The sequence below is a fragment of the Phocoena sinus genome, chromosome 20, assembly GCF_008692025.1.
Source record: "Phocoena sinus isolate mPhoSin1 chromosome 20, mPhoSin1.pri, whole genome shotgun sequence".
Classification (NCBI taxonomy): domain Eukaryota; kingdom Metazoa; phylum Chordata; class Mammalia; order Artiodactyla; family Phocoenidae; genus Phocoena; species Phocoena sinus.
In genome coordinates this window covers 50,739,585-50,754,157 of record NC_045782.1, presented here as the reverse complement: position 1 = coordinate 50,754,157, position 14,573 = coordinate 50,739,585, and the positions used below count along the sequence as shown (strand labels likewise).

At 49.9% G+C, this 14,573-nt stretch overlaps 2 protein-coding genes across 8 annotated transcripts in view; one reads left to right on the top strand and one right to left on the bottom strand.

The window, feature by feature from the left end:
* Positions 1 to 3,681: 3,681 nt before the first annotated feature.
* JMJD6 (jumonji domain containing 6, arginine demethylase and lysine hydroxylase) lies at positions 3,682 to 9,393 on the bottom strand. 5 transcript variants are annotated; one of them, XR_004347720.1, is made up of 7 exons: positions 8,962 to 9,357; positions 8,056 to 8,444; positions 7,316 to 7,602; positions 6,299 to 6,434; positions 5,738 to 5,831; positions 4,893 to 5,031; positions 3,690 to 4,107 (listed from the first exon to the last, which is right to left on the bottom strand). XR_004347720.1 is itself a non-coding variant. In XM_032618078.1 (7 exons), exons 1-7 carry the CDS (start codon positions 9,088 to 9,090, stop codon positions 3,976 to 3,978), a joined length of 1,263 nt encoding a protein of 420 aa, XP_032473969.1. In that variant the 5' UTR covers positions 9,091 to 9,357; the 3' UTR covers positions 3,690 to 3,975. The 5 variants fall into 5 exon arrangements, 4 of the variants coding, with proteins under 4 accessions (XP_032473970.1, XP_032473969.1, XP_032473971.1 ...); XM_032618078.1 differs by having other exon boundaries at positions 5,738 to 5,826; positions 6,337 to 6,434; XM_032618079.1 differs by lacking the exon at positions 5,738 to 5,831 and having other exon boundaries at positions 3,682 to 4,107; positions 8,962 to 9,393.
* Positions 9,394 to 9,464: 71 nt separating this feature from the next.
* Positions 9,465 to 14,573, top strand: part of METTL23 (methyltransferase like 23) — a 7,920-nt gene continuing 2,811 nt past the window's right edge. The window contains exons 1-2 of one of the 3 annotated variants that reach the window (XM_032618083.1): positions 9,465 to 9,850; positions 13,769 to 13,873. In XM_032618083.1, coding sequence (XP_032473974.1) covers positions 13,790 to 13,873 — 84 coding nt within the window. In that variant the 5' untranslated portion in view covers positions 9,465 to 9,850; positions 13,769 to 13,789. Of the gene's footprint in view, positions 9,851 to 13,768; positions 13,874 to 14,573 lie in introns of those variants that run through there. The other 2 variants (XM_032618082.1, XM_032618084.1) reach the window with 2 other exon arrangements.

Below are 14,573 nucleotides of genomic sequence, written 5' to 3'. Positions count from 1 at the left end.
CCGAGACCGGGGCACGAACCCGTGTCCCCTGCATCGGCAGGCGGACTCTCAACCGCTGCGCCACCAGGGAAGCCCTGTTGACTGTTTTAATAATTAACAAATGGGCATCTGCAAGCGTGAGCAAAACGTGAATAATGTCCCTGCTTTTGGTGGCTCTCCCCTCAAAGGCATCACCCTCAACACAACAGCACTACTGACCCCAGAGGCCCCTGTGTGCAGCACTGACCACCTTGGGCTGATGGTCAAGCCTTTGGCACCTCCCTCATCCCCAAAGACCCAGAGCCCTCCTGATGTCCTGGGTCCCCCGCTCCTGTCTCGCCCACCCCACTCCTCCTCTACAGCAGTTATTAGTCCGGATCCTTTCTTCCAGGACCCAGCTTGTCGGCTTTAAGATCTGCTGTCGTGTCAGAAAATAATCTCTAAAAATAGTTTAATGTTGTATCTTTCTCCTTACTATCCTTGACACCACTCAAAGGAGTAGCTCGCGCCAGGTGGGTAGAAAAGGTTAACTTTAGAACAGATGGACCCTTGGTTCCTGCTTCCTACCTCACCGTGATCACCCAGCCACACTCCACTGCTTTCTGTTTCCCCACCTCGGCCCTACTTTGCTTCCACAGTGGTGTGTTTGCCTGGCCCACCGTGACAGTAAAAGGGGGGCTTCTGAATCTCTGGCCTGGCTAAGACAACGAAAGAGTGTCCCACAGTCATTCGTGTGGGGTGGCGAGACCCAAATGTAATCCGTGCTACCCAGGCACTTTCAGGAGAGGTGACTGCGGGCCTGTCAGACGGGCTGGATCCCTTATATCTGGGTATTGTTTTTCAAACAGGAATCACTTTTGGCATCTGGGGAAGTAAAACTGGGTGGCTAGTCTCTCAAACCAAACTTCCACTTTACAATCCCTGCTGCTGCAAATGCATCCCACCACGCCCCCTGGTGGCAAGAAGCCTGTTTGGTGGTTTCATCCTTTAAACTGAAGTGGAGGGAGGCGCAGTTGGTATGGATTTTAGAGGAAAGGGAGTGAGTGACAGCCCGGTAGCAACACTGGGAAAAGGAAAAAAGCATTTTGAAGATGTCAAGAAAAGTTTTTTAAAAACGAGGAGGAAAAAAAAGAAAAAAAAAAAAAAAAAAACGAGGAGGAATGCCATTCAAATATGAATAAAATCTCTCAGGGTTTGGATCTGCTCACAACCACAGACACTGGAGCCAGAGGGCCAGTGAGGGGGAGCGGCAGGTAGAGCGATGCTAGGAAGCGAGCAGACGTACCATCCAACCCAGACGCGTGTTTTGGCTGGCATTTCAGAATGCAGAAAACTGGACGAAGACAAAATAGGGGACCAGCCTTCTAGAGTAAAAGCCACATGACCGACCCAGAGAGTCAGGAAGTGATAACTGGTCTATCAAACATGGAACATGTGGCAAAGAAGCGACCAGGAGTTCCCTGATCACACCCGCTTGAAGGGAGGCTTTGGAGACACCCCACCATACAGCTCCAGCCACCTGCCCACACACCTCTGCACCAGTGAGGCTCCTCGGCCCCAAGCTACCGGTGCCCTTCGCTTCCTCATTCCAGCCCAGAAAATGCTTTCCACAGGGGCATGCCCTCAACAATCCCCTCTTAGGGTGAATTTAGGGACAGATGAAGGCGAGCAGGTGAACTGACAGGGCAGGAGATGGAACCCGCTGGGCAGTCCCTACCAGAGTTAGTTAGAAGCCTAAACAGATCCCAAAGGCCAGAGGCACCACCTCTGCATTTATTCCCAGCACGTAACACGATCCCCCACCTAATGTCTGCAGGTCCAAGAAGTGGGGACACTATCATGAATCCTCTTACAGAGTGAGAGCTTCTGACTTATGGATCACGTGGTGGGAATGATGGTGACAAATCTTTTAAGAACTTGGCCCTGTTTATAATTTAAGTTCTGTGATGACAAAATTATCCCTGGACTCTAACAGCCTCTCTCATTGTGGAGAAAATGTAACGAATCCTAAGATAGCACTAGGCAGTGGTGAGTGGCCGGGTTACTGCCACCGAATGCGTTTCTGGACGGATGACGGCATACAGGAAGGCGGCACACTCGTGGTCCTTCTTACACGTAATCTCTTCACACAGAACTCACCGCTCACCACTCTCAGCGTCTCCGCTTGCGTGCAGCCGGCCACGTGGACGGCGGGGGTCCCTCACCAACACCAGCGAGGCAACAGATGCAACAAGGCATTCAAAGGATCACAACCCTCCAGCCTTGAGGTCGACCAGCTTGGTTTTAAAGGAGAAGCACAGCACCTTCTCACGCGACATCACGGAGGCCTTCGGTGCTTCACTAAGCATGCAGAGTTTTTTAACTTCTTGACAATCTAGTCTCAGTAAGCAGAAAAAAACAGCATTTGACCGGAGACGGGAGCTTGGGCCAGAGAGGATTATCCAAATTCAAAGAAGACAAAGGAGAAGGTAGGAGCAGAAGACAGGAAAACTGAGTTGGGTGGCCGCCAACAGCTCACGTGGGAGCCACTTCAGGGAGAGCTTCTGCTCAGGGGTGAGCACGGCCTCCACAAGTGTCCCTAATCCTGCCAAGGAAAGTACAACTGCCTGTAATCAGCATGTAGACAGCACAGCTTCGGCAAAGCTGGAAGGATATGTTAAAAGCAGGACCCCCAGGACCCCAGGTTGATATAATGGTAGGGCTTTCTCTAAAAACTTTTCTTACAAAGTCACACCCCAAGGGCAGACATAAGTCTACAATATAGAAAAAACTTAAAAAAGCAAGAAGAGAAATCTAAGTATGCCTGGGAAAAGGACAACTCGGGTTGAGAAATGCACCATCTAGTCTGATAAATCCACTTGATTAAGACACCCGAATTTCCCCCACGGAATTCCAGCCAGACCCCAGAGAATGAGGAAAAGACGACAGAAAGGAACGTAGGTCCTGTTCATCACATTTAAGCAAGCGCTAGGCTGCTTGGAGATACAGAGAACGTAACAGGAACGTCAGCTGCAGCAGTCAGGGACTTTAGACAGAATCCCACAGGCCTCAGTATTTCACTATCTTCCTTGAAACCTCACGTCTTTCTCTCTCTTTTTTTTTTTTTGTGGGCCTTGTCAGGCGGCATGTGGAACTTCCCCAACCAGGGATCGAACTCGTGCCCCCTGCATTGGAAGCTCGGAGTCTTAACCACTGGACCGCCAGGGAAGTCCAAAACCTCACCTCTTAATGCTACCTATAGTTGACACTTCAACTAGCAGCACATGGACAACAGGGTTCTGGGGTTTAAAGACCCTGGATGCACGCAGAGTCACCAAACTTCAGTGGGAGCCTGTCGTGTGCCCAGCACCAGAGCAGGTGCTTGCAAAAAGATTAGCTTATGGATTTTTATCTCAAGTTTTAATTTATTTAGATCCTATAGGGTTTAAAACAAAAACCAAAACCCACTGGAGACATGATTAAGATTTTATAAGGAATCTGCAAGCGCTCAAAGCAGCAGTGGCAAACTGGGAGAAATAGCAGGAGGCCACGCCTCAGGCTCTTCAGAAGATATGAGGTAACTCCTCAGCATTCTCTTACTTTACTGCGGTAACTATCACTTCCCCATCAAGGGCACCCACCAGCGGAAACACTATCTTCTCCCAAGATCATGACAAGAAGAGCAACAAGGGGATATTCTGGTATTCTCCAGGAAAAAAGTTCCCAAGACATAAAATGAATTTAACTTTTATTATTAAATAATGTAAAGGGTTCCCTTGGCACCATCCACGTAGATTCTCGCCCTTATGCATAAAACAAGCCACGTTCACTTGCATCGGTAGCGGAGAAAAAAGCTACTGTAGCAAATGCTAAGTGACTGGACTCCCATTCCCAGAGCATCCTCATTCTCTGGCTTTCGCTGGCCCTCCCGGGTCTGCCGGATCCACAAGGCTGCCCCCCAGGGCCCTGCCGCAGGCTGCAGGCACATCCTTGCACACAGACGACAGCCACGCACGGTCACCTGGAGGAGCTGCGCTCTTTGCTCACACAGTCGTCCTGGGAGGTGGTGTCCCCGTTTCCCACTGCACTGCACGTCCTCCTCTTCTTCCTGCGGTGCATCGTCCCCTCGCCTTCAGAGCCAGACTCGCACTGGACACGGGAGGAGAAAAACAGGGGTTCGGTCGGATACAGCCCAGTTCTTCGCTAAACGAACCTCGGCCCTCAGGAGACAGCACGATACTGTCCATGCCTCCCTGAGGCAAAAGGGCCATTTAGGACACAGTCGGGATATCCGTCTCCTCAGACCCCAAGGGTCCCTCCAGTGTTCTCTAACAGAAGGGGTGTTTGTTTGAAATCAAGATCACCCTCTAAGACTGTGTGAGAGCCAGCACTTTGCGATGGCATCGTGGAATTTCACCGCACAGCACTTAACACTCATAAAACACACGGCCTCCTCCAAAGAGGAGGCAGGATCAGCGGACCACACAGTCATGAGACAGGCATTTCATCTGCTAAAAGCACCGATGCTCTTACCCAGTGTTGTGTTAGCTTAAACAAGGTGACTGAATTTGCTGAGTTTCTAGGCTTATAATTTACTATCCACGGGGGAGATTCCTAACATGGGCTTTGAGTTTGGAGAATTCTTGGAGGTGGAATCCTGACACCAGTGTCCGCTAGCTGTGTGATCCCGGGTCATTTACAGAATCCCCGGACACTCCTCTCACCTCTAGAGATGATTGTAACGATTCACTAATATGTGCACAGCTGTAAAACGGGCAAAATTCACCCCACAGCGAGAACGTGGGCAGCTGCAGTTCTTGCAAGAAAGCGAAACACGTTCCCAGCGTCCTCCCTCCCGGGTAGGAGGCGGGAAGGTCACAGCTGGTTTTCAGGGCGACCAGCCCCGGAGGCCTGGGCCGCGAGCACGGACTCACCTCTGAGTCCGAGTCAGACGAGCTGGAGCTGGAGGAGCTGGACGAGTCGCTGGAGCTGTCGGAGGCGATCCCCGTGGACTCCTGCAGGTCGACGGAGTCAGCCAGCACCGCCAACTCAGGGTGCTCCTGCCTCAAGATCCTGAGAGACAAGACCCGGGTCCTCAGTGCTGGGACAGGCAGCGACGCCCACATGCAGTACCCCAGACTCAGAGCTGAGCCCTGTCTCTCCTAGACGCGCCCGTACGGTGCTGAGGACACGCGGATCCACAGGTTGGGGACGAAACCCCCCATGCTGCTCAGGCTTTCCTGAAAGGAAAACTAGCCACACACAACTCGCTACCCGCGGTGCAGACGAGACAGACGTGCTGCTGAGACGCGAGGCAAACCTTCCTCGAGTTAGTCTTAGTTTTCCCCTCGGGAGAAACAATCTCTCTCGCTCGTCGTTTTTCCTGAACCTTTCCTAGCTGTTGTTTGTTAACCTCTCCTTTCCACAGCACAGTACTTAACGATGGGAGCTGGGCTTGGTTACGTTGGTTTGTAAGAGACAAGAAGTATCGAGCAACAGAGAGGGTCCCCCCTCGCTGGAAGCTGAAGCTGAACGGGACCGTCGGGGCAGCAGGCAGCCCTCCCCTTGGAACCTATTCTGGCGGCCACTGCAGCCAGGGACAAAAGACCTGCTGTTCAGGACGGCCTTCAGCGTGACCGAACGGCAGCACGCGGCGGCCTGCGGGACAGAGTCAGTGGGCCTCAGATGCCCGAGAGTCTGGGGAGAACAAAGCCACCACCCTTGCTGGCCCTCTCAGCAGGGAGGTTGAGCACTGAACAAGCCAGAATCCCTCTCTTACCCCGAGAGCTGGTCCCTCCAGGTCAGGGTTGGGACACAGTGGCACGGGGTGGCTGGGGGTGGCTTGCACTGCCGCTGCCCGTGCTGTATCTGTTCTGTGGATAAACAGAGGAGCTAAGTCTCCAGGGCAGTCACCTCGCTCACAAGAACTGAAGGTCATAAGTTTAAATGGGAATAATGCTTTGCGGTAAGAAAAAGAAATAACCAAAATAAAACCCAAACAAAACGGCTTCCTTTGCTAGTGCTAGCTTTGGGAAACCAAACCAAACCAAACCAAAAACAAAACAGAAAACGAGGAACAATCCCAATTGTGACCATGTTTTGACCGAGTGGCTTCAATCAAACATGCAGTCTTACTCTGTCACCTCAAGGCTGGCCAATATCCTGAGAACTAGCCCTGACCTCGGACCCACTCTCCTCTCCCCGTGAGGTTTTGCGGCCCCGGCTTTTCCCAGGCCCGTCTAAAATCAGCACATGTTATGGCACCAGTGGACTCTTTCCATTTTATCTCTGGGGTAGAAGTTGGAACAAAGCAAAAATAAGAAAAAAAAAAGTCTCTCACCTATACCATTTCCTTGATAACTTTGGTCTCCCTCTTACCGTCTTGTGCCAGACAACAGGGAAGTTGGTGCTGCTGGCAAAATTCTGGGTAATCGCAATGGTGGTGTCAAGGTTGAGGACAACGTGCCACCAGCCTCCTGAAATCCAACAAGTAAACAGTTAAACACGATTGGTTCTACACACAATCGCTCCATGACATAAACTTCACATAACGAACAACACAAACTTCAGAACCTGGGGATTCCTGTCCACAAGGGACAGCTTTAGAGACACAGGACCCAGAGAGGTAAATGCTCCTTCTGAGGGCAGCACTCACCAACGACCTGTTTGTGTAAAGTTTTACTGGAGCTTGGCTGCACCTGTTCGTTTATGGCTTGTACGTGGCTGCTTTCCTGCCACTTGGGCGGAGCTGAGCAGTTACAACAGAGACTACCCAGCCCGCAGTGCCTAAAATATCTGTTCTCTGGCCCTTTTACAGAGTAAACGTGTCAAGCCCTGTTAATCCAAAGCTGTGACCAGAACTGTAAAGGTAGCAAGTTCTTCAGTTTCTAGATGGAGGATGCCCATCTGGAACACCCTTACTTCCCACACTCAACCTATCAAAACAAAGTGTAGTTTTCAGGTGTAGGATTTCCTGCCTCTTGGGTCCTAAGTCACTCTTTCCTGACTCAATCCACCCAGTGCTACACTGATCAAAAACCCCATTTATAGAAATTAAGCACAAGTCACTGAACATATTCAATAAACAAAGACACTAAGTATCTACTCGGAATAAAAATGAATAGGCTCTCTACATACAGGAAGTTTATCCACAGTCATTATACATTCAGGTTACAAGAAACGTGGACAGCAGCCCCCTGAGCGTGTGACCACACAGCAACACATCACGGTCAGAGGCGGGAACCAGTCAGTTCACCCAGTCAGCGTGCAGAGGGATTTCTTTGACTCCCCCTATATAGTTGTGTTCCAAAGTTACAAATTACTGAATTCAAAGAATGTACTTTCAGTTCATCTGTACCTGGTACAAAGACAGTCTCTCCTGGTTTTTGTAAGATTTCCAGGGGTTTGAATTCCGGTGGCCAGGTTGGAAGCTGTGTCCGGGGATAGATGATATTAAACCAAGTAATAGCTTCATCTTGCTGGTTCCCTCCTTCTTCTCGGGTCACCTTGATGAGTTCCCTGGGCGTGCTGGTAGGGAACAGGCACCAGCGCTTGTGGCCCTGGACTAAGGCATTCCAGGCACTGGTTCCCAGCGGGTCGATGTGAATTCCGGTTCCAGAGCGTGGTGGCCCCATCACAAACCACCTAAAGGATGGAAACATCCAAGATAGGATGTGTAATTTAACCACACATACACACCACAAAAGAAGCTTTAATTTTACACAAACATGTTACCGTTATTTCGAACACTACACACATTCTGGTATGCAGAAACGCTGAGGAAATTGTGCATGGACTGACCCCTAACAGAAAAAGGAAAAATCACCAACATGTCTTACTGCTGGACTTGAACTATTAAAATATCCCTTAGAGATCACTGGTTCAACTTTGTTTGCACGTCTGAATCACCTGGGGAGCTTTCAGAAATCCTGATGCCCAGGCAGGAGGCCCTGGGCAGGCACCAGAAGCCCTCTAAGTAAGGGCCATGTGCAGCCAAGAGAGAACCACTCACTGTTTTGGAAATAGATTCGCTGACTGAGCTCAGCGGCTCCTGCTGCTCTAGACAAGATTATAACCATACCACTGCCCAGTATTTACCTGTAAGGGGGCCTGCGCTTCTCCCCCGCATACTGGAAAAGGTCATCGGTGAAGAACTTGGGCACCTTGTAGTCTTCCAAAAGTTTCCTTCTTTTGGGATGTTCCCCATAGCTGCTGTCAAAGATGTAAAGGGGGCTGTCATCTCGGGTGCTCTCCATGTACTCGATGTAGTATTTCATCTTCATCTTCACGGAATAGCCGTCGTTATCCTCACCACACTTGAATTTCTGGTTCCGGTATTTCCTTTTGAGGCGCTCCAGAGTCCATTTCTCCTGCGCGGACCAGCCCTCTTGGGCATTCAGCAGAACCACGGGCTTGTACGGTCTTTCGTAACGTTCCACAAATTCACCCACCGACAACTGTAAGGCGTCTGCCCTTTCCACATTGTCCTGAGGGAATCAGAAAAGACCTATCGCATTAAAGAAAAAAAAAAAAAAAGTCCGGCGGCAGTTAAGGGTGTCCCCCAAGGCCAATTAGCAATCACATACCCAAGGAGCCAGATTCTATTTCCGGCTCCTCTTAGGGAGGGAAAAGGACCTGCGTGTGTTCGGGCACTGCGCACCGAGCGCCACCGCATCAGGGAAGGGGGGCTTCGCGTCTTCCACTCGTGGCTTTTGACAGCCGGGGTCCCTAGGGCCCCGCCGCCCAAAGGGATGCAGGGGTGACAGGCCTCGTGAAGGGCGTCAGAGGCGTGGGACTCCAGCTGCCTCGGCAGGCGCGTTTGCGGCGCATAGAAGGAGGCCCACCCTGGGATCTGGGCCCCGATGACCTCGACCTCCGCGGGGTGCGGGCGAGCCCGTCGTTAACTCCAGGGGCCGTGCTGGGCGCGGACCCCGGCCCCGGTAGAGGTGCGCAGCTCCCGGGGATGCCCGTGCCCCGCCCGGCCCGCGATCGCGGCCCGCTCACCGCCACGGCCGCCGGATTCAGCGAGAAGCTCTCGTAGTAGTTGTGCCGGATCCAGTCCAGCGAGTCCTTCAGCTCCGGCCGCGCACTCCGCTTGGCCTCGCGGATCCGCTTCTTGCTCTTGTGGTTCATCCTGCAGGGTCACCAGCTGGTTCCGCGACGACCCTGGCGCAGCTCGCTTCCTGCCACCAGTGCGTCCCCTCCCCGACCCGGGCGGCGGCGGTGGCACCAAATCGTCCTTCGCTCCAGCCCGGCGCCTTTAAAGTCGCCTTCCAGAAAATTCACTCCCTAACCACCTCCCGAGCCTCGGGTTGGGCCTGCGTCGGCCGTCTTCCCCGCCCGCTACGGCCTCTTGCGATAAGCCATTGGCCTCCGAGCCTCTGGGGTCCGCCCTCACACACGCCGGGTCTCCGCCATGTTGGGAAGGTCAAGACGCTCGAGGCACCACCTAGCTGCGGCCCCGCCTCTCCCGCACCACCTTGCGGTTCGCGTCACTTCCGGCAGCCAGCTGGTCTTTCGTGGCCGTCTTCCGTCAACCTCACCGTTGGTGCCGCCTGTTTTCTGTGTCTCGTTGGCCGGGTTTCGGGTCTGTTCTCGCCACGTGGCCATTTCGTCGCCCGAGGGGTGCTTACCCCCTTTTGCCGTCGGGTAGTAGCAACTCGACGTGGCGCCGGGGAGACGGCCCGAGCCGGTCTGAGAGCACCCGCGCGTGCAGCTTTGCAGCCTGGCGACCCGGCGCCCTCCCCTGCTCCCGGCCTGCCCGGGGGCCACCGACTCCCCTCCGACCGAGCGTGGTCTCCGAGGGCATGTGGTCCGGGCCAAGCGTTTTCGGTTCTCGGAGGAGCCGGGCCTGGGAGCTGAGGGGGCCGTGCTGGAGGTCCGCGTCCCGCAGGTGCGTGCGGAGGCACCCGCCGGGAAGCGCAGTGGGGCTGGAGCGGTTCTCAGCCGACCAGAGGCTATAGGGAGGGGGGTCCGCGGCTTCCCGCCTTAGGCTGGACCACAGAGCGAAACGGTTTGGTACGAAGCCGTTTGGCAGATTAAATGTCTTTCAGTAAGAAATTTGAAGACCCTGCTAGGAAGGAGACCTTTCCATACCTAATATTTCTTGCCAGAAAAGTGGCATTCTAATGCCACACCTAATATTTTTTTGATCTTGTTGAAGGGCTTCTTAATTCAGTTTCTGGGGACGGGGGGAAGGGATTTCCAACCCTCACTGACCAAATAAAGTTTCTCAGGCTGGCATTGCTTCCTTTCAGCTCATGGCTGACCCCGAACTCTCTCAAGAGCAATTATATTTTATATACCTCCAGTTTTTCAAAGCACTTTCACATTGCAGTGTTTCATTTTTTTAAACATCTTTGTTGGAGTTTAATTGCTTTACAATGTTGTGTTAGCTTCTGCTGTATAACAAAGTGAATCAGCTATATGCATACGTATATCCCCATATCCCCTCCCTCTTGCGTCTCCCTCCCACCCTCTTTTTCCCACTCCTCTAGGTGGTCGCAAAGCACAGAGCTGATCTTCGTGTGCTATGCGGCTGCTTACCACTAGCTATCTATTTTACATTTGGTAGTGTATATATGACAATGCTATTCTCTCACTTCGTCCCAGCTTACGCTTACCCCTCCCCGTGTCCTCAAGTCCATTCTCTACATCTGTGGCTTTATTTCTGTCCTGTCCCTAGGTTCATCAGAACCTTTTTCTTTTTAGATTCCATATATATGTGTTAACATAAGGTATTTGTTTTTCTCTTTCTGACTTACTTCACTATGTATGACATACTCTAGGTCCATCCACCTCACTACAGATAACTCCATTTCTTTTTATGGCTGAGTAATATTCCATTGTATATATGTGCCACATCTTTTTTATCCATTCATCTGTCGATGAACACTTAGGTTGCTTCCATGTCCTGGCTATTGTAAATAGTGCTGCAATGAACATTGTGGTACATGACTTTTTTTTTTTTTAACATCTTTATTGGAGTATAATTGCGTTACAATGGTGTGTTAGTTTCTGCTTTATAACAAAGTGAATCAGTTATACATATACATATGTTCCCATATATCTTCCCTCTTGCGTCTCCCTCCCTCCCACCCCTCTTGGTGGTCACAAAGCACTGAGCTGATCTCCCTGTGCTATGCGGCTGCTTCCCACTAGCTATCTATTTTACTTTTGGTAGTGAATATGTCCATGCCACTCTCTCACTTTGTCACAGCTTACCCTCCCCCCTCCCCATATCCTCAAGTCCATTCTCTAGTAGGTCTGTGTCTTTATTCCTGTCTTGCCCCTAGGTTCTTCATGACCTTTTTTCTTTTTTTTCTTAGATTCCATATATATGTGTTAGCATACGGTATTTGTTTTTCTCTTTCTGACTTACGTCACTCTATATGACAGACTCTAGGTCTATCCACCTCACTACAAATAACTCAATTTCATTTCTTTTTATGGCTGAGTGATATTCCATTGTATATATGTGCCACATCTTCTTTATCCATTTATCTGTTGGTGGACACTTAGGTTGATTCCATGTCCTGGCTATTGTAAATAGTGCTGCAATGAACATTGTGGTACGTGACTCTTTTTGAATTATGGTTTTCTCAGGGTATGTATATGCCCAGTAATGGGATTGCAGGGTCATATGGTAGTGTTCTGTTTTTTATTTTTTTAAGGAACCTCCTTATACTGTTCTCCATAGTGGCTGTATCAATTTACATTCCCACCAACAGTGCAAGAGGGTTCCCTTTTGTTCATACCCTCTCTGGCATTTATTGTTTGTAGATTTTTTGATGATGGCCATTCTGACCAGTGTGAGGTGATACCTCATTGTAGTTTTGATTTGCATTTCTCTAATGATTAATGATGTTGAGCATCTTTTCATGTGTAACAGCAGCTGGTGGTGTAGGTATTGGCAGTAGCAGTTTAAATATGAGAAACAGCTTAAAAGGAGTTGAAGGCTGGAGTGGAACCCATTTCTGGCAGTTTCTAAATATGCCTGCACGTTGAAATACCCCTTTGGATTTTTTTTTTGCTGCGCCACGCGGTGTATGGGATCTTAGTTCCCTGACCAAGGATCCAACCCGTGCCCCTTGCAGTGGAAGTGTGGAGTCTTAACCACTGGACTGCCAGGAAAGCCCTCCCGACCTCCTTTGGATTTCTCCCCAAATTTAGGGAGTGGGTGAAGATAGGCCTTGTGGAAACAGATACACTTTTTTTTTTTTTTTTTTAACACCGAAATCTGCATAACTCACTCCTCAGGTCGGAGATCCTTCGTTGTACTCCTGGGTAAAATGCACCAGGGCAGGCATTGAATCATGCCTAGCATATTTTAGGCACCAGTATTTTTGTTGAGTGTATTGAGTGATTAGGTTCAGACCTTCAGTTCCTTCACCTTTGATATTTTTACCTCTTCAGCCTCCTTTCCTACCTCCCCAGGAGGGGCACCCTTTGCTCTAGCAAACAAAGTCTTGCGACTTTGCAGTTCAGCAATCGCTAACTTTGTATACTTACTTTGTACGGTAGTTTTCATCGAATCTTCCTTTCTATGAAGATAGTATTTTGCAGTTGAGGAAACTGAAGCATAGACAGGTTAAATAACTTGAGTGAGGTCACACAGCTAGTAAATTATAGATCTCACGTTTGAACTCAGGCAGGCTCATTCCGGAGTCCTGAGCTATGTTACCTTGCCTCCCTAAATACCATGCTCTCATCATTCAGTGCCTCCCCAAAGGCTTTGTAAGTTGCCTACCTTCCTAACTGCAGGCTTCAGCTTACTCAAACCGCTTCGAGGATGTCATCCTAGAACCCCACTGTTCCTCCTTAGCATTACCAGGTTATGCCTGTGCTTAAAATCCTCCAGTTACCTTCTCACTGCACTTAAATAAAAGCAAAGCTTCCCGTGCCCTACAAGACCTCACAAGTCTGGCCTCTGCCTTGCCTCTGACCTGTGCTTGTACTACGCAGCCCTGCCTCCAGCCCTCAGGCCCACACTGCCAGGGCTCTCTGTGCCCAGTGAGAGGCTTTTCAGTTCCTGCTTCAGGGCCTTTGCCTGAATCATTCTCTTCCTATCTCGAGCAGACCCCTTGTGGTCACTGCCCACTCCCATTTCTCTCACATTACCCTGTCGCATTGTGCTTGTTGCAACCAAAAATATCCACTTGCTTACTTGTTGCTTGTCTCTCCCCAGTAGGAGATAAATATATGTGTATGTAGTTCATATTCCAAGAGAGTTACATCCTCAGCCTATGATAGCCACTAAGCCACTCAGGCCCTGGATAAACTCTTGCTGAGTAAATGAAGGTATGAAGAATGCCTATCACATGGTATTGCAATTTTATATCCCGACCCTCCCCCCACCATAGGATGCAAACTGGAGAGAGGGAACTGTTGTTTTTGTAATGGATGCCAGTGCCAAGCGCTCAGTAATTGCTGTATAAATATTCTTTTTTAAAAAACAAATTTATTTTTGGCCGCATTGGGTCTTCACGGCTGCGCGCGGGCTTTCTCTAGTTGCGGCGGGGGGGGCTACTCTTTGTTGCGGTGCTCGGGCTTCTCATTGCGGTGACTTCTTGTTGCGGAGCACGGGCTCTAGGCTTGTGGGCTTCAGTAGTTGCAGCACGCAGGCCCGGTAGTTGTGGTGCACAGGCTTAGTTGCTCCACAGCATGTGGGATCTTCCTGGACCAGGGCTCGAACCCGTGTCCCCTGCCCTGGTAGGCGGATTCTTAACCACTGCGCCGCCAGGGAAGCCCTGTATAAATATTCTGACTTCCAGCATGAGTTATTTATGGCATACAAAACAATTCTTTTCAGGTCCTGCATCTTCAATATGGAATGTATGTTTGGCCCTGTGCTGTGGTCCTGGCCCAGTACCTGTGGTTTCACAGAGGATCTCTGCCAGGAAAGGCTGTCTTAGAGGTACAAGTGCCCTTGAGGTTTGCGAAAATCCTAGATTATTTTCCAATTTGTCTATATGCTGGTTATTGGGTTTTGTTAGGTATTTTTTAGGGATGATCTGGCCAGCTTGTGAGGCAGGTGAGCTAAGAATGTTTTTAAAAGTGTTTAAAAAGAAAGTATGCACCAGAGACCATATGTGGTCCACAAACACTAATATTTACTCTCTAGCCTTTTAGTCTTAAAATGTATCCCATGCTTTCTCACCACTCCATCTGGCTCGACTGCTGAAAGCTTACAGCAGAAATACTATGCTTAAACCCAAAGCCTAAATACAGAAGCTTAAGAACATCTCTTAACTTTTGCAAAACCATGTAAATGAAATGAAGGCATTTGGTGCTTACTTCTGGCCCAAAGCAGTGATGATTGTCAGCAGTTCAGTAAAGGTAGGGAATCTCTATGCCCATCCTCAAACAGGAAGCGTGTGTTTCAACTGATGCAAATAGTAATATTTATGAAGGCACTCCTTGGTATTATTCCTTAGTATGTTTAAGCTCCTTGCTGCTCTCAAGACCCAACTGGAAAATCCCGTTAAATATAAGAAAGTCATGTTGCAGACCTGTCAGGTTTTAGCCACATGAAGGCTATTTATAATTGGTAGTAACAACTGAATGGCTGGTTGTGTATCCACATCACCCACTGAGCTTTTAGAGAGCTGGTGTCG

Coding starts and splice junctions, on each gene's coding strand:
- JMJD6 (XM_032618078.1), bottom strand. CDS start 9,090: ATGAACCACAAGAGCAAGAAGCGGATCCGCGAGGCCAAGCGGAGTGCG. Junction 7,603..8,055: donor AAGCGCAGGCCCCCTTACAG/GTAAATACTGGG, acceptor TCCATCCTTTAG/GTGGTTTGTGATGGGGCCAC. Junction 4,108..4,892: donor CGTCTGACTCGGACTCAGAG/GTGAGTCCGTGC, acceptor TCCCGTGTCCAG/TGCGAGTCTGGCTCTGAAGG.